Raw genomic sequence first — 18,839 nt, 5'->3', positions numbered from 1 at the left:
TTTTTATGAGGTTTTGTAGTTTTAAAGCACTTTCGCAAGATCAGCCCCAAAGCAGGGTTTCGTGGTAAAGCACCAGCTTGAAGTCTAACATGTGCTTGAGTCCTAGTCCTTTGCTCACCTTGTGACCTCAGAGGAATGACTTGACTTCTTTCGGCCTCTGAATTCTCATCGCTAAAATGAGAGCATGGAACTAGATGATTTTTCGGGGTCCTTCCACTGCTACTCTTTTTTTTTTTTTTGCGGTTCGCGGGCCTCTCCCGTTGCGGAGCGCAGGCTCCGGACGCGCAGGCTTAGCGGCCATGGCTCACGGGCCCAGCCGCTCCGCGGCATGTGGGATCTTCCCGGAATGGGGCACGAACCCGTGTTCCCCGCATCGGCAGGCGGACTCTCAACCACTCCGCCACCAGGGAAGCCACAGTGCTAATCTTTTTACCGAGAGATGATATAAGGTAAAACTGCGATCTGTATCATTGGCTAGCAAACTTCTTGATTATAATGTACAGTAAGAGATTCATTTTGCATCATGACTCAGCATACACACACACACACAACTGAAATATAAGTTTTACAGAGCACACGGAAGCTGCAGTAACACACAATCTCCAAATCTCAAAGCAGCCAGCGTTTTGTTCTGGCTCACAAGGTGGCTGGGGACACAGCTCCACCTTGTCCTTCCAGGACTCAGCCTGATGGAGCAGCCTCCATCTCAAAGGTCACCAGTTTTTAATTTTTTTTCCTTTTATTTTATTTTTTAATTTTTATTTTATATTGGACTATAGTTGATTAACAATGTTGTATTAGTTTCAGGTGTACAGCAAAGTGATTCAGTTATACATACACATATATCTATTCTTTTTCTTTTTCATTTTTCTATTCTTTTTCAAATTCTTTTCCCATTTAGGTTATTACAGAATATTGAGCAGAGCTCCCTGTGCTATACAGTAGGTCCTTGAGAGCCTGCGTGCCGCAAACTACAGAGCCCACACGCCCTGGAGCCCGCGCGCCACAACTAGAGAGAAGCCTGCGCACCGCAACGAAGAGCCCGTGCTGCAACGAAAGATCCCACATGCCTCAAAGAAGAACCCACGTGCTGCAACTAAGACCAGATGCAGCCAAAAAAAAGAAAAAGAAAAGACTGGCTTATATCCAGTTGGAAGTGAAACAGTTAAGAGTAAATCCTAATTTTAGCCAGTCAGAGGTTATTTTACTGGTTTTAAACAGGAAATGTCATAGTGTCCATGTTTCTGCTTAAAGAGAAAACAAAACCAATCAGAACGTTGCTTTATTTTAACACAATTAGTCAGGCTCTCTTCTCATCACAGGAAGCAAACTCTAATCACATCCACTGATACAGCAGGAGCAGATTATTGATCTGGTTGAAGAGGTGCAGACCCCCAGTGACTGAACTGAGCAGGTATCCAGAGTGCTGCAGTATTTAGCAAACAAAGAAAAGCCACCCCTTGGATAATGGATGTTATGGTTAGGAAACCCCCAGTACCTCAGACATTATGAAACAACAACTGAGTTTGTAGGGAACAGACTGAACCCACACCCTAGAATGAGAATTATTTACATTCTACAATTAACATTCTATAATTATATGGCTCAAACTCCATATATGGCTCTCACAACAGTGAGAGGCCCACGTAACACACACACAAAAAAAGAAAAGGAGTCCTCAAATCTGGAAGCTTCTCCCACCCAGCCTATAGCCTGGGGTTGTCTTTGTGCTCACAGCTTCCCAGTGAGTCAGAAGATATCTGAATGCTTGGATCTGCCTGACGTTTTGCTGTTTATTTAGGACAAGACCAAGCCAAGAGTCACATCATTTAAAACATGTGAAAAGAGGTAAGTAATTAGTCTCCTATTAAAAAGGTGAGACGCATTGACAAGATTAACAGAGGCCCCTCCCTTCTGCAGAATCCAGCCCACAAACTGGGTGGAGAGTTGGACGTGAACTGTGAAGAGAGCGAGAGGAAAGGGCGGGTCTCGGACTTGGCGGATTTCGGTTGGGTGTGGATTCTGTGTTTGCGAGAGAAGATGCAGCAGGGTCTTTCTGCAGTGAGAAGCCCCATAACAGAAATTCAGGTAAGTCCTGGTCCATAGACTTTTTTTTTTTTGCGGTACGCGGGCCTCTCACCGCTGTGGCCTCTCCCGTTGCGGAGCACAGGCTCTGGACACGCAGGCTCAGCGGCCATGGCCCACGGGCCCAGCCGCTCCGCGGCACGTGGGATCCTCGCGGACCGGGGCACGAACCCGTGTCCCCTGCATTGGCAGGTGGACTCTCAACCACTGCGCCACCAGGGAAATCCATAGACTTTTTTAAATTCAAGGGATGCCTCAAATGCCCGACTGACAGGTGGGTGATGGACACGTGTGGAGAGGCACAGCCTAAGACGAGTGAACGGTGAGGCTACCACTAGTATAGAAGGCATGCTCCTCCTAAAGCATTCAGCTCACATCGTTAGTTGTTTTAAAACAACATAGAACAAAATCGCTGCCCCAACAAAACACCTCTGCAGGCCCCATGCTCCCCTCGACCCACACGTTAATAAATCCTGATTGAAAGGGTCAGAAGCTGGTGGAGCGGCGCCTCTGCCTATTCTAAAGGTTGCAAATTTGCCATTCAATGTTCTTTTCACTTTGCCACTTCAGCCTTGCTCATAAGGACAGCCTTACTCAGATGATTTACCCAAGAACATGGTGATAATTCTTTCTGGAGACAAGGGTAGAATGGATCATATTAATTACATCCAGGTGTGGTTATTTACTAGGTTAGAGTTTAGAATCTATACCAGTAAACATAAAGATGATTTTGCATTGATCAGTACTATCTGGTTATGGAAATGTGTTGATTTCCAGAGTTATTTAAACTTTATCTCTTTAAGCAAACTAAAGCCATTAAGCCAATAATAATAAGTAACATTTATCATCCTTCTATGAGTCAGACACTATATACTTTGCATGGAATACCTCATTGTCTCATTTAATGCTTGCAACAACCCTCCAACGTAGGTATTGTTATTAATTTCATTTTACAAATAAGAATGCCGCCAAGGACAGAGAGGTTTTGCAACTTTTCCAAAGTCACACAGTAAGTGACAGAGATGGAATTTGGACCTGGGGATGTGGCCAAGTTACCATCCATAAATCTAACTAATTAACAGTAAACCTCTTGTCCTTCCATGGACTCCACAAATTCTCTTGAATTCTTGCACAGGCCAGTGGAGGGAGATACTGCAGAGCCTTAGACCTGCAGCCATCTTTACTCCCACTGCCTGGCAGAAAGAGAGTTTCATGAGGGGTGTTCCTTGCAACCCCTTGACCCCTATTTCTTCTTGGAGCATCATTATCTCTGTTGAAGTTCCTCAGAGCAATGGCAAGGGTCTCGGAGTAAGGGCCTAACTGCATACTTACTGCCAACTGGAGCGTGTGAGAGAATGTCCAGGTTGTGCGTGGACAGGTAGATGAAAATCCTATTAGCATGAAAGCCTGATGCATCCCAGGTGAGTGAGCTAGGACTGGATGGCTGTTCCCCAGGGCTAAGACTTCCAAAACTGGGGAGACCAATGGCTTCCTTTTGACTTCCCAGGTAGCGTGCCAGATACGGAAGGCATGCCCCCTTGAGGAGTGAAAATGTTTTGGGGTGCAGAAGCTTGGGAATGCTTGGGAAAATGTTCGGGGTGCATCTGCTGGGAATTAACAAAGAGAGATTTTTTTTTTTAGTTCAACGCCGGTCAAGATGTTTTCTGCTTCAGTACCACGGGGACTTGCTATCAGGTCCCTAGAGAAATAAGGACATAAAGGGATTGTTAATGAATCAAATAGCAAAGGAGAGCTAGGCAGCCTTAGGAAAGGGAGGGAGCGTAGCTGTCTTGCTCGTGATGAGATAAAAGAGTTTGACCCAGGTGGGATAACATTTCAATATCTTCAGCCTTTAACAGGCTGTAGCTGTTGCTGTTTGTAAACTGCTTTCTCTCGTCCTGGCTAGGGCCTGGGTTCCTCCTTGGCTGTCTTAGTCTCACTTTGGCTCTGTCTGGCCCAACAGATCACCTGAGTTTCTGCCACATCTCCCACCTAAGCCCTCTGGGCCTGCCTATCCATTGCCCATCCACCGTCAGGCTCTGCCCCGTGGCAGCCTCGTCCTCTGCCACAGGGCGTCGGGTAGGTTTGCAGGTTCTGCTGCCTTCCAAGGTCTCTTGGAGCTTCAGGGACTCCTGGGCCCTTGGACTGAGAGCTGCCTGGAGAACCTCAAAGTCAAGGCCTCCCTCTACTAACTGCACCGACCACCAGGTTGCCAGAAGTGGCTGTCACTTTTCAGAGTCTTAACTGAGAAGGAAGGTAGAAATCTCTCTTTGTGTTGGCTTTCTTCTCCAGGTTTTAGGCTTTCTCCTGGAGAGGGGAAGTCAGGACACACTCTGAGCACTGCATTCTCCATCCTTCTTCCCTGACCTCTGTGATTTAAGGGAACTTAAAGTGACTCACTGAATAACCTCTTTAGACTTTACTTTCCTCATTTGGTCCATTCTCACTTTCTTCTTCCCATAATCCCATCAGTTACAAGAGGTGAGCTTTTCTTATTTCCCTGACATTGCAGCCACCTTGAAACATGGAAACATGGAGCAAGAAGTCTTTTTTTTTTTTTTTTCTGGCCCTCCCACACCCATGTGGCTTTTGGGATCTTAGTTTCCCGAGAGCCCGGGGCCCTTGGCAGTGAAAGCGCAGAGTCCTAACCGCAGGACAACCAGGGAATTCCCAAGGAGCGGGAAGTCTTGTGTCCCAGCTGTCATGGGCAGAAAGGGTGGCTTTTCTATACTAGGAAGAAACCCTTTGAATTAGTCCACTAGGCTTAACCTCGATGTAGTAAAAAGCCTCCACAGCTAAAAGCTACTGCAAACCCTCATTATCTCTCCCCATAAAGCCTGATTTTATTGTCTTTCTAAAGAGGGCAAATACACTCTATCACCCTGAGGCTTAATAATGGCTCCTTCTCAGAGGCGAGAGAGTGCACTAAAACATAATTCAAGGGCGAAATTACAATGCACAGCGCTAACATTTCCAAACCACGTTTTTAAAACTATCACCATCTAACCATTCCCTCAAGGCCTCCTTTATATTGAAGATCAGCGCATATTAAATTGGAAGCATATTTCTGCTCTGCAAATTGATTCATGTTTCACTCAGATTAAACTACTCATCTTCAGTAACAGGTGTCAGGCACCTACACCCTAATCCGTGTCCACAGTAAATGCAGATCTTATCCGAGGGTCTTTCGGTGAGAAGTTAACCATTTCCAGCACACAGCAAGTGCTCTTTCATCCAGGAGACCATTTGAGACGATACAGAGTGGAAAAACCACTCAATCTGCAGTTGGGAAACATAAACTGTGGTCCTTGTTTTGCCACTCTTGACCTCTGTGATTTAAGGGAATTTAAAGCGACTCCCGTAATAATCTCTTTGACCTTTCGTTTCCTCCTTTGATAAGACGCTCTCTTTAAGGACCATTCTCAATATTTATATTGTTACTAAAAAAAAAAACAAAACAAAACCTTCAGCATTCTTCATTTATAATGTTATGGAATGCTGCCCCCTTGTGTTTTCTCGGGGTTCATCTAGCTTTACAAAATTTAAATACATTCTTCATTTTAAATTGATTAAAATTCTTCATTTAAAAATTGATCTGTTATGCTCAACTCCCACTGAATCAAATATTCCTGATACTTGGTTTAAAAAATAAATTAAAAGAAGTTCCCTTGGGACTTCTCTGGTGGCTCAGTGATTAAGAATCTGCCTGCCAATGCAGGGAACACGGGTTCGAGCCCTGGTCCGGGAAGATCCCACATGCTGTGGAGCAACTAAGCCTGTGCACCACAACTGCTGAGCCTGTACTCTAGAGACCGTGAGCCACGACTACTGAGCCTGCGTGCCACAACTACTGAAGCCAGTGCACTTACAGCCCGTGCTCTGCAAAAAGAGAAGCCACCGCAATGAGAAGCCCGCGCACCGCAATGAAGAGTAGAGCCCACTCACCCCAACTAGAGAAAGCCCGCAGGCAGCCGCGAGGACCCGACGTAGCCAAAGATAAATGAATAAAAATAAATTTAAAAAGAATTCTAAAGTTAAAAAAAAAAAAGAAGTTCCCTTGTAAATGCCAATCTCATTCCATTAAATCGGTCATCCTTTCTTATTTGGAATGCTGAAGACACTCAGATGAAGAATCGTGTTATAACTCATCTGTCACTTGGGGACACATTGTCTTTGTTTTTGGGAAATTGTGGAAAACATTGTCCAAACAAATTCCAGTGCCTAGGATCACTTAAGGACTTTAAAATGACTTCCACTGTGCAGTTCCCTCAGTCAGATTCAGTACAAATTATATTTTTAAAATAAATGTTCTAACAGAATTAGAATATACATACACAAAGTGCACAAACCATAAGTGTACAGCTCAGTAAATTATCAAAAAATGAACCCAACACCTATAACCAAAACCGGAGTCAGGAAATGGAACATTACTAGAGCCCCAGAAGCCTCCCTAGGTGCCCCTCCTGATCACTACTCTGTCCTTTCTTTCCAAAGGTAACCACTGTCTTGACTTCTAATACCATAGGTTCATGAGGTGAGGGTGAGGGAAGCAGTCTATATCTTGATCTGGGTTAGATGTGTAGGGTGATGTCACATTTTATATATTACATATGTAAGAATACATTGAGACATCATACACAAAAATAAACTCAAAACGGCTTAAAGACTTATGTATAAGACATGACACCATAAAACTCCTAGAAGAGAACATAGGCAAAACATTTGCTGACATAAATCGAAGTAATTCTTTCTTAGATCAGTCTCCCAAGGCAAAAGAAATAAAAGCAAAAATAAACAAATGGGACCTAATCAAACTTAGAAGTTTTTGCACAGCAAAGGAAACCATAAACAAAATGAAAAGACAACCTATGGACTAGGAGAAAATATTTGCAAATGATGTGACAAACAAGGGCTTAATTTCCAAAATATACAAACAGCTCATGCAGCTCAATATCAAAAAAAAAAAGCAACCTAATCAAAAAATGGGCAGAAGACCTATATAGACATTTCTCCAAAGAAGGCATACATGTAGCCAACAGGCATGTGAAAAAATGCTCAGCATTGCTAATTATTAGAGAAATGGAAATCAAAACTACAATGAGGTATCATCTCACACCGGTCAGAATGGCCAACATCAAAAAGTCTACAAATAACAAATCCTGGAGAGGTTGTGGTGAAAAGGAAAAACTTCTACTCTGTTGGTGGGAATATAAATTGGTGCAGCCACTATGGAGAATAGTATGGAGGTTCCTTAAAAATCTAAAAATAGAGTTACCATATGATCCAGCAATCCCACTCTTGGGCATATATCCAGAAAAAATGAAAACTCTAATTCAAAAAGATACATGAACACCAATGTACATAGCAGCATTATTTACAATTGCCAAGACTTGGAAGCAACCTAAATGTCCATCAACAGATGAATGGATAAAGAAGATGTGAGATACACACACACACACACACACACCACACACACATGAAGGAATATTACTCAGCTGTAAAAAAGAATGAAATATTGCCATTTGCAGCAACATGGATGGACCTAGAGATTTTCATGCTAAGTGAAGTAAGTCAGAGAAAGACAAATACCATATGATACAACTTATATGTGGAATCTAAAAAAAATGGTAAAAATGAATGTATTTACAAAACAGAAAAAGGCTCACAAACATAGAAAACAAATCTATGGTTACCAAAGGGGAAAGGAGAGGGGAGGGATAAATTAGGAGTTTGGGATTAACAGATATACACTACTATATATAAAAAGATAAACAACAAGGACCTACTATATACCACAGGGAACTATACTCAGTATCTTATAATAACCTATAATGGAAAAGAATCTGAAAAAGAATATATATAACTGAATCATTTTGCTGTATACCTGAAACTAACACCACATTGTAAATCAACTATACTTTTATTTTTTTTAAATCAAAGAAAAAAATACATTGAGCTCTATACTTAAGTTTGTGCATTTTGCTGCATACAAATTACACCTCAGTAAGTAATTCCAGCTTTTCTAGTTGGTTCTCAATGGTAGAGCTGACTCAAAATAACCTTACTTTTATGTTAACACCTTACCTAACCGTAGTATGATTATCAAAACCAGGAAATTAAAATCGTTACTATGCTATTAACTAAAATGTAGACCTTATTCCAATATCATCAGTTTTTCAACTGTTGTCCTTTTTGTGTTCCAGGATCCTACCCAGGATCCTGAATTATATTTAGCAGTTATTTCTCCTTCATCCACTCCAATCTGTGACAGTTCTGACTGGAAGCTTCTCTTTCAGACACACAAATACAATCACACCTGAAGTTTCATGATGTTTGACAACTTCTTATAGATTGGACCCTAGATTTCCACCATTTCACTAGGTCTTCTCTTCAAGATCTACTTTGTTCCAATATAGTAATGCACTGTCACCAAGGACATGTGGCCTTGTCCCCAGGTCTAATTGCTTCACTCAAGGAGTAGCTGTGTCAGGTCAGGCTGACTCCACTCACCTCCTGGAATTTTTGTAAAACTTGTCTCTCTCATGAGCTTAGAAATTCAAGAGACATCTTTACTGTCACTTCAAGGCTGGATTAATGGTGGCACTGATGGTGGTGCAGCTAGTACACCACCACTTACCTTTATCAATTTCTTTGATGTGTGCCAGGATGTGATGAGCTTGGGATGGCTTAGACATCATTATTGTAGCCAGAAATTGTCCAGTTGTGTATGGCCAGGTTAAATAGGATAGTGGGAAGAACATACAGGTGTGTGTGAGAGAGAATGGCAAATGTAGAGCAGGAAGGAGGGTTTTCACTCCACAACAGTATTAGGATCTTAATGCTTGCTTCAGGCTCTATTCCCTAGAGAACCTTGTCTAACACAAGGGATTTATTTAAAATAATACTAGCTCATGTCTCAAAATGAACCTATGTTGTGTCTGGCCCTGAGTCAAGCCCTTTCACTGGATTATTGAATACAAACCTCCCAATAGTCCAATAAAATGGCATTATCTTGCAGATGAGGTAACCATCACCCAGAGAAGTTAGGTAACTTCTTTAAAGATCACACAGTAAGTAGGATGCTTTATTTTAGGAGCATGCTGTTATTCTAACCAACTTTATATAGAATTACCTGGAGAACTTGCTTCCCATAGCACCACAATATTAATGACTTGGGCATGCAATGCCTGTATTATTCATGCAAAAAGGATTCTACCCAAGCAATTAAAGACAGAATACTTAATTGAAAAGGTTGAGAAGGTTTTGTCTGAATGAGGAGCTTATTAAAAATGTGTTTAAACATAAAACAAACTCTCTTTTTGTGCTAATGGTGTAGAAAATAAACCCATGAAAATTTAAGAGCTAATTTTGGGGAAAAAAATGCTTGAAGCAGCTTGTATAAGTGATGTAGGTAGGTTTTGATCCATCATTGGGTTGTGAAATATATTGAGTGGGTTGAAACCAGTGCCAAAAGAAAAGAAAAATCTTATAAAAAAGAATAGGATAGAATAGAAATGATCTATTTACACATAGTAAAAGTGTGTATTGTTTTGTGAAGCTTTTCTTTGTAAGTGTGTGTTAGAGTGTATGTGTGTGTGATGTAATTTTTTTTCATTGCGGTGAAAAAGGTTTTTAAAACACTGATATATTTGGTGACAGTATCACATGGTTTAAAAAACAGAACAAAATGTTTCTGGAGTCAAAGACATGTAGGTTCAAATTATTTACCCAACTATAATTTTAGTAAGAATTTAAGTCCAATCTGCTTGCTTTCCTGCTGCTCTTCAATGGAGAGTATTGTAGAAAACATTTAGAGAGTCTCCCGAATTTTCTTTTCATGAGTAAGACCATGTCTCTTAATGCTTACAAAACATCACTGAAATGCACTTCTTAGAGGCTGTGTTCCAAACTTACTTCTACCCATGATGGGCTGGACCCCACAGACCTTTGCACCTGGTTCTTACATATCATCCATCATGGCATCTTTCTCACTCTCTCCACACCTGGGAGAATCTTAAGGTTGTTGAGGGACTTGGGCTAGTACTTGACTCAGATTCTGACATATCTTTGGTACAGAAAATGTTTATTCTCAGAATCATTTCTTCCCAGATGATTCATTCCTGAGACCAGACAAAGCATCCAAGTTTTTAGGGACATTCTTGGGCAGGAGAAGACCAGGAGATCATCTAGTCATGGTGAAATGGAAAACAATTAAACTGGGGAGGAATCTGAACTCCCTTTTGGCAGTACCCTCTATTTTTCCAGGCTCACTGCCCAAGCATAGATTCACTCGGCCTTTAACAGCCATCTACAGGACACAGTAGGAATCATTTCATGACAGAAGCGGGGGCTGGAAAAGACCTAGCTTAATATCAAACCAGATAGTCTGAGGATGGGAAGGAGACTCAACTTCTTAATGTTTCCACAACCCTTGTGTTTACAACTAGATTCCTCTTCCCTGGAATTTTAACTTCTACTCTTGGAACAGAGAACATTTTTAAATGCTTTCACACTAGAAAAGACCCACCGACAAATTAAAAAAAATAAAAATAACCTCTGTAAAAATTATAAAAGAAAGGCATAATAATTATAGAGAACATTAACAACAGAGAGAAGCAAAAGAAGAAAATTTACATTATCTCACCACTCATGGAAAGCTGTGGTTTACACCTTGGTATATATTCTTCCAGACTTTTTTTTTCATGCATATAAAATACAAGTCGTTTGTTTTGCTGTTATGATTGTCATTTAAACATCACATACAGCCATGATAATTCCTTAGGATAATTTCTACAAGTGTAATTACTGTATTTCCTGAGTCAAAGAGTACACACATTTTGAAGGTCCTCTGTCTCAGAACTAGTTTTCATATACGTTCCTAGCCGTCCTCTCCCCTCTAACCTTTATATGCAACCTGTGGAGATTCACAGCACTGCTGTTGTTGTTCTGTTATAGTCTATAATATCCCCTTTTGCTGAGGAATTATTTGGTGAAAGACAATGTCTGGTCATTTCCCCGAAGGGTAGCAAAATACGCCTTCCCAAATATGCCACTTTAGTATAAAAGATTCTTTTGAACTGAAGGCAAATGAGAAGAAGCAGGTACAAGAAAAACTCTCTGCCTTTCCCTTATTTGCTTAAGAGCAGAATATAAATTTATAAAGGTGTCCCTCCCCGCTCCTCTTTTCCATAAAGGGCAGAAGTTAATCACCAGAGACAACTCTAGTCCCTCGTGAGCTTACGAGGTGGCACCATAGGAATCTGCCTAACAAGCCTTGCTAAACTTACCATTTACCTACCGTAAGTTAGTGGCCTCATATATTTCTCTTCCCACAGTTTGCCACCCCTAGAAGCTCAAAGTCTTTTTTCTTTGTTTTATCACTTCTCTAAAAATGTATTGTTCTTTTGGTAAGATGCTCTATAAGACCAAGTTCTAACCATCCCTTTGAGTTACTCATCACTGGGTATTCCCATGTGTATGCACAATGCACATGTTAGTAAACTTCTGTTTGTTTTTTTCTTGTTAATCTGTTTTTTGTTAGAGCCTCAACTGGAGAACCTAAGATAGATAGCTGGTCTAGAGTCCTCCTCTCATCCCCCAAAATGCAAAATTTTTAATCTGTATGTTATACAATTAAAATGAGCTCAGGAAACAATTTTGATACATCTTAGATATAAATATTGTGAACTGAGATTAATTGGTACAACTGTTGAGACGTACAAGTATAACCAGAAAGCACAGGGCAGTTAGCTTTTTATGGATAAAACATGACCAATGGCAGTAGGGTTACAGGGGAGCTTATCTTCTTAGAGGTATCTCTGTAAGGCAACATTGCAGGAAAAAAAAAAGTTACAAGATAGGAGAGGCAATTGGTTTACATTTTCAAACTTATCAAATTTCACATGAGAAATCCAACTCATTAGACTTTAAGGTTTAGTTCAAATGTTACTTCCTTAGTGGAGCCTTCTGTATTAGTCAGGGTGCAGAGAAGCAGAACCATTAGGAGATAAACATAGTTGTAAGAACGAAACAGTCTTTGTAACACGATGTCTGGATAGAGAGTGTACCATTTTGCACACACTAGTATTCTTATACAGTGGTCAGCAATGTATAAGAATACTAGTTACCCTATAGCTTTGCCAACAGAATATATCATAATTATTAATTTTCACCGCTCAGATAAGAAATGGTATTTCTCCTTTTAATTTGAATTTAATTATGAGTGATGCTGAAGAGCTTTTCATAAGTATAAGGAACATTTATATCTTTTTAGGGGGCTACTTTCTGCTTCATGTTTTTTGCCCATTTAGCTAATGGGGTTTGATCAATTTCACCTTGGTGTTAAGAGTGCTTTACACGTTAGTGATATTAGTTCTTTTCGGCAATGTATGCCGTTAAGTATTTTCTTCCACTTTGTAATTTGCCTTTTGACTTTGCTTATAGAGTTTTGTGCCATGCAAAGCTTCTTTAAAAATATTTTTATTTTTATCTAGGTGAATTCATGAATCTTTTCTTTTGTTGTGAATTTTTAGATGTATTTAGAAAGTCTTTCTTTACAGGTTTCAAAGGAACCCACCTGTTTTCTTCTAGTATTTTCATGGCTTCATTTTTATAGTTAGAGTTCTTATCTATTTGTTGTTGTTATTGTTGTTTTTTCCTTTTGTACAGTGTGAGTTGGGGATACAATTTTATCTCTTTCTAAATGGTTTTCCAGTTATTTTGGTCCAATTTTGGTCCAGTGATCGGAGATGTCAACTGTATCACTCATTACCTTTCCATATATATTTGTACTTTCTAGTCTATTTCTCTGATTCATGTGTCTATTCATGAATTATTCCCACATCCTTGCACTTAAAATGGCTTTCTGATATATTTGATGGTCTGACAGAGATTTCTGCCTCTCCCTGTCCCTCAATGGTGCTTCTTTTTTGGTGTTTCCCTGGGTATTCTTGCATGTTTATTTTTCATGTGATTTTTAATATTAACTTATCTCATTTTAAGATAAAAGCTTTTTGGTATTTTTACAGAGGCTTTGTGAAACATTTATTAAATTAACTTATGAAAAACTGACAGCTTTATGATGTTGAGTCATTTTATTCAAGAACAAGGGATGCCTGTCCATTTAAGCTCATACGTCTTCCAGGAGTGTTTTAGCATTTCCTCATGTAGATTTTCCAAATTTCATGTTAAGTTTATTTCTAAGTATTTTATCTTGTTTTTTTTGCTATTGTAAATGGGATTCACTCTTCCATTATTTTGTGTATATGAAGGATATTAATTTTGTATGTTAGTTTTATACCTTGCTATCTTTAAAATTGTATGTGCTTTAGTACTTATTCTTAATTACATCTTTTGCTTTTTAAGCATTTAAAAATAACTTAGCTTATTAGTTTCACTATCTCAAGTCTTTGCAGATCTAGTTCTATCATCTTCGTTTTATTTCTGCTGGCTGTTGCTCATGGTCTATTATTCGCTATGTGTTTTGCGATTTTTTTCGACCATGTATTCATACTTCTTGGAACTCTATCTGTGAAATTATTTGAGGCCTCCATTTAGAGTGAGTTCCTCCAGAAAGGACCCCATTTGCTTCTGCTAGATGTTTAAGGACAATATCAACATATGACGAGTTCAAAACAATTCTTAGCCTTGAGGCTTTTTTTTCAGTTTTAATATTTTTTTATTGAAGTGTGGCTGATTTACAATGTTGTGTTAATCTCTGCTGTACAGCCAAGTGATTCAGTTATATATAACAATATATATGACTGAATATATACATTTTTTAAATATTCTTTTCCATTATGTTTTATCATAGGATATTGGATATAGTTCTCTGTGCTATACAGTAGGATCCTGTTGTTTATCCATTCTATATCTAAAAGCTTACATCTGCTAATCCCAACCTCCCACTCCATCCCTCCCCCAACCTCCTTCCGCTTGACAACTACCAGTCTGTTCTCTATGTTCATGATTCTGTTTCTGTTTCACAGACAGGTTCATTTGTGTCATATTTTAGATTCCACATATAAGTGATATCATATGGCATTTGTCTTTCTGATTTACTTCACTTAGTATGATAATCTCTAGTTGCATCCATGTTGCTGCAAATGGCATTATTTCATTCTATTTTATGGCTGAGTAATATTCCATTGTATATATGTACCACATCTTCTTTATCTATTCATCTGTCAGTGGACCTTTAGGTCGTTTCCATGTCTTGGCTCTTGTGAATAGTGCTGCTATGAACATAGGGGTGCATGTATCTTTTTGAATTAGAGTTTTGTCTGGATATATGCCCAGGAGTGGGATTGCTGGGTCATATGGTAAGTCTATTTTTAGTTTTCTGAGGAACTTCCATACTGTTTTCCACAGTTAACCTTGGGGCTTTTTAATTCACACGATAAACCTGGATGAGGGCTGTCTTAGAGCTACAATTTCTCAGGCAATATCTCTCCCCACTCATTCACCCAGTTCCAAGATTAAAAAAAAAAAAAAAAGCCAAGCAACTCTTTACTGTCGGCTTCTGAGAGTGGGTTTATTTCTGGATCTCCTTTTCATTGATGATATAGCCATTTAGGTTCCCAGCTTTATGTGAGGGTCTCCTAGAGGAGTTCTCTCTTTGGGGGCTCTACCCTTGAGCTTGAAAGGCTGCCAGAATAGACCAGACTCCAGGGGTTGGCAGATGCTCGAGGACAAAGCATGCTTGTGTGCTTACTCACCTCTGGGTTCCTGCCTTTTATTAATTTTTGCTTTCTAAGGATTAAAAAAAATTTCTTACTGGTTTAACAATGTATTTTTTTTTTTTTTTTTTTTTTTGCGGTACGCGGGCCTCTCACTGTTGTGGCCTCTCCCATTGCAGAGCACAGGCCCCGGACGCGCAGGCTCAGCGGCCATGGCTCACGGGCCCAGCCGCTCCGCAGCATGTGGGATCTTCCCGGACCGGGGCACAAACCCGTGTCCCCTGCATCGGCAGGCGGACTCTCAACCACTGCGCCACCAGGGAAGCCCTAACAATGTATTTTAAGAGCTTTTATATAAATATGTTGTATAGTTTTGTGGGGTTTTTTTAATGGAAATTTGTTAAGAATATGTAGGCTGTCTCACCTCTATCGGTCTTGGAGGTTTAAGGTGATTTTTAAAACATTCAATACATTTAAAATTAACTAAACTTATGATATAGATAACTATTTATACACATGGAAAGATGGTGATGTGATGGTCAGTAAGAAGAAAAAGCTACAAATTGTAAAAGGTATGAGCTCGTCATAAAATATTCACAGAGATCCCTATATACAGAGGAAATAGTTTTAAACCTAGTGGCTGTTTCTAGGAGGTTGAATATTGGGTGATTCTTTTTTCTTTTATTTTTCCTTTTGTAATTTTTCATAATGAACATGAATTATTTAGATAAAAGTATTTTTTAAAACTATTTTTTACATTATATAAATCTGAATGGAAATATTTCAAAACTAAGTAGGAATGGTGTTAAGTTTTTCAAAGCCCTTTGAATATCTTTAATAATTTATCAGCTTTGATTTAGAGCCTCTCTCTTTCTCTCTCCCTCTCTCTTTCTCTACACACACACACACACACACACACACGCACACGCACATATACACATATGTTTTTTTTGTCCTATGGGCAAAATCAGTGGGGTATAGGCTTCTATCTTCTGTAGAGCTATTTGGTCTCTAGGAATGAAAGACTTTCCCCCAAATGAGGCTGTTGGTAGAAAGGGAGCAGACAAGGGTAGTTCTTCTTCAGTGGAATCTTCCAAAACTTTGATAGAGTTTGAGGAGGTGAAATGACTTAGATAATGTCTTCCCTGGAAGCATAAAATAGAGGAGCTAATTCCCCAAACGCTTTCCAGTGGATGAGTCTATCATTTTGTATGAATGTTTCCTGGCTGGAATGATTTACCATTTTTTTCCCCTACTACCTCATTTAACTAACTGCAGATGGAGAATCTTACAGCTTTCAACTCTTTTAGAATCTATCTTGTTAATGGGTCTTTCTAGAATTGACTAGAAAAGTGTATAGAGAGAAATTTAGTATGGAAATCAGTAGACCATGAGCTCCAGGGACACTGTAACAGACCCTTTTCTGGGTAAGCGTGCAAGAAAGTGCCATTCCAACAAGACCAACTGTACATAAAAGCAGCGGCTGTCATACAATGACGAAGTTTCGGAAAACAAAAAGAATACACTTGAAACTCCAGGAAAATTCCACTTGCATGCATCATAAAATTAGGAAAAAAGGAAAAACTGTGGAAGGTCAGCCAAGTCAACTGTTTTCTTTCAGATAGCCCCGCAGACCTGGGGATGACCAACAGTCATTTTAACTGTGAAGTTCAAATGTATAAAATATATTCATAAAATTTAAAGGGGGGCTTCCCTGGTGGCGCAGTGGTTAAGAATCCGCCTGCCAATGCAGGGGACGCAAGTTCAAGCCATGGTCCGGGAAGATCCCACGTGCCGCGGAGCAACTAAGCCCGTGCGCCACAAGTACTGAGCCTGCGCTCTAGAGCCCGCGAGCCACAACGACTGAGCCTGCGTGCTACAACTACTGAAGCCCGTGCGCCTAGAGCCCATGCTCCGCAACAAAAGAAGCCAACACAATGAGAAGCCCGCACACAGCAACAAAGAGTAGCCCCCGCTCACCACAACTAGAGAAAGCCCGCGCGCCCAGCCACAAAGACCCAACGCAGCCAAAAATAAATAAATAAATTTATATAAAAAAATTTTTTTAAGGGAACTCCTTTCTGAAAAATATTTCGAGTCAACAGAATTTCAGAGCCTCACCAACAGAATTTTTACTTCCTCTCTATGTGGTTGAGTTTAAGTACTAAATAAAATTACTGAAAGCTCTTACAGTGTTACAAATGAATATACATTGTATACCAGGAGTAAATCTGCTTCTTTCAAAGATCAGATGGATAGTTTATTTTGATCATTGATTTGAAACCTCTTCGATGAAAATGCATTTTTGTCCTGTGTTGTAAGAAAAGGTTTTGAAATCGTGTTCAATTCTATCATCACAGGTTGTCATAAATTACATCATTATCACAAGTGCTGATAGATCAGACTTGGCAAGTTCACTGCACAGGAGGTTTGGAATAAGCTGAAGATTTGTCAGGATGTCTCCCCCAGTTTAAGACAGGGTCCCTGTGCATATACCTCCTCGAAGCAAGGAATATATCTAACCTTTATGTTCCTGGACCCTCCTCTGGGTTTCTAAATGGAAGTGTTTCATGGTGTTTGAGGAGATCAAGTGAATTAAATATGCAGCAAGTCAAACCCCATCCTGAAGAGGTAATGCTTCCTGGGAATCTGCCACGAACTACAAGAAACCTTTTTCTTATTTGATTTCTTCATGCTTCCATTTGTTTCTCTAAACGGATGATACTGTGTGTTCTTTCTATAACCAGAGTTGTGTGGTGAAGATCATGCATGATAGTTTATTTTAGGAAGCTTTGAAAGCAAAGTGGCTATTCCATAAAAATTCTTCTTCTTCTCCCCCTCAAAAACAAGATTTTCACACAGTATTGTGAAGCAATTATACTCCAGTAAAGGTCTATTAAAACAACAACAACAACAAGATTTTCGGATGAGGGAAGCAAATGAGAAAGAACTGGATGTTTGAACGATTCTTCTGGAAGTGAAATCTGACCAGATCCCTCTTGTGTTTCGAACTCCCCTTCTCAAGCAGAGTAAAATCCAGACTCTTTGCCTGAAGGCTTCACCATATCTGGACCCAGAGACCTCTCTGACCTCATCCCTCACTGTGCCCGTCTTGCTCATTTCTCTTATGCCTCACAGGCCTCCTTACAGTTCCTCCATCCTCAGGGACTTTGTATTTGTGGTTCTCCCTGCCCTTCCTCCAGTGAGTTCCACCACTGGCTCTCTGCCCTCATTCAGTCTCTGCTCAAATGTCGTCTCTGGGGACTCATCCCTGACCTCCCCACCTAAATCAGCAGTTCGTCCTCTTCCACCTCCTTGTCTTATTCTTCTTTCTATCACTTGCCAATGATGTTTTCTGTCTCTCTTTCTCCATGAGTAAGTTCCAAGAAGTTCCTGCTTGAGAAAGTATTTGCTGACTGAATGAATATGGACTGCTGACTAAATGGATGGCTCCAGGGATTCTGTCACCGTAATCACATAGCCAGCATGTGCTACACATATGGATTTAGGTGGATGACTTAAAACTGATGATAGCCACATGGGAAGAATTGAGGAGGCATAACTGATGAATTGTATTCAATTCAATGTAGCAAACATTTATCCAGCCCCTATTATGAGTAAGGCCATATGCGGGGGGTTGATATTGGCACATCTGCTTCTCTGAAGAAGCCTTATAATTGATTTTTACAAAGAAGAGCCAAAGCAGAAAGGCTTCCTCAGACAGTTGGGACCCCCCCCCCGCTTCTGATTCTTTTTTTTTTTTTTTTTTAATTTGGTTGCCTGGGGTCTTAGTTGCGGCAGGTTGGCTCCTTAGTTGCGGCATGCATGTGGGATCTAGTTCCCTGATCAGGGATCGAACTCAGACCCCCTGCATTGGGAGCATGGAGTCTTAACCACTGTGCCACCAGGGAAGTCCCACCCCCTTCTGATTCTTGTTGAAATAAATTTAAATTGACAAGCCTTTGTCAAATCCCTACTACAATCAAGGCACTAGGCTGCTGATTGATTAATCCCATTGTTGGGCTTCATAAGGGTGTTGATCCTTCACCTTCAAATAATGGCAAATCTGATACTCAG

General features: G+C 40.1%; 1 protein-coding gene across 1 annotated transcript in view; it reads left to right on the top strand.

Annotated features, from left to right (window-relative positions):
* Positions 1-18,512, top strand: part of DEPTOR (DEP domain containing MTOR interacting protein) — a 186,908-nt gene extending 168,396 nt beyond the window's left edge. Inside the window, exon 9 of the mRNA XM_089898779.1 lies at positions 902-18,512. Within this exon, the coding sequence (XP_089754905.1) occupies positions 902-919 (18 nt within the window). The 3' untranslated portion in view covers positions 920-18,512. The remainder of the gene's footprint in view (positions 1-901) is intronic.
* The last annotated feature ends 327 nt before the right edge of the window (positions 18,513-18,839 follow it).

Source organism: Delphinapterus leucas, chromosome 17, assembly GCF_059928025.1.
Source record: "Delphinapterus leucas isolate spDelLeu-1000000601 "Yukka" chromosome 17, BTC_Dleu_Yukka2, whole genome shotgun sequence".
Taxonomy (NCBI): domain Eukaryota; kingdom Metazoa; phylum Chordata; class Mammalia; order Artiodactyla; family Monodontidae; genus Delphinapterus; species Delphinapterus leucas.
Note: the sequence above shows the minus strand (reverse complement) of the source record. Positions and strands in the feature narration are given on the sequence as shown.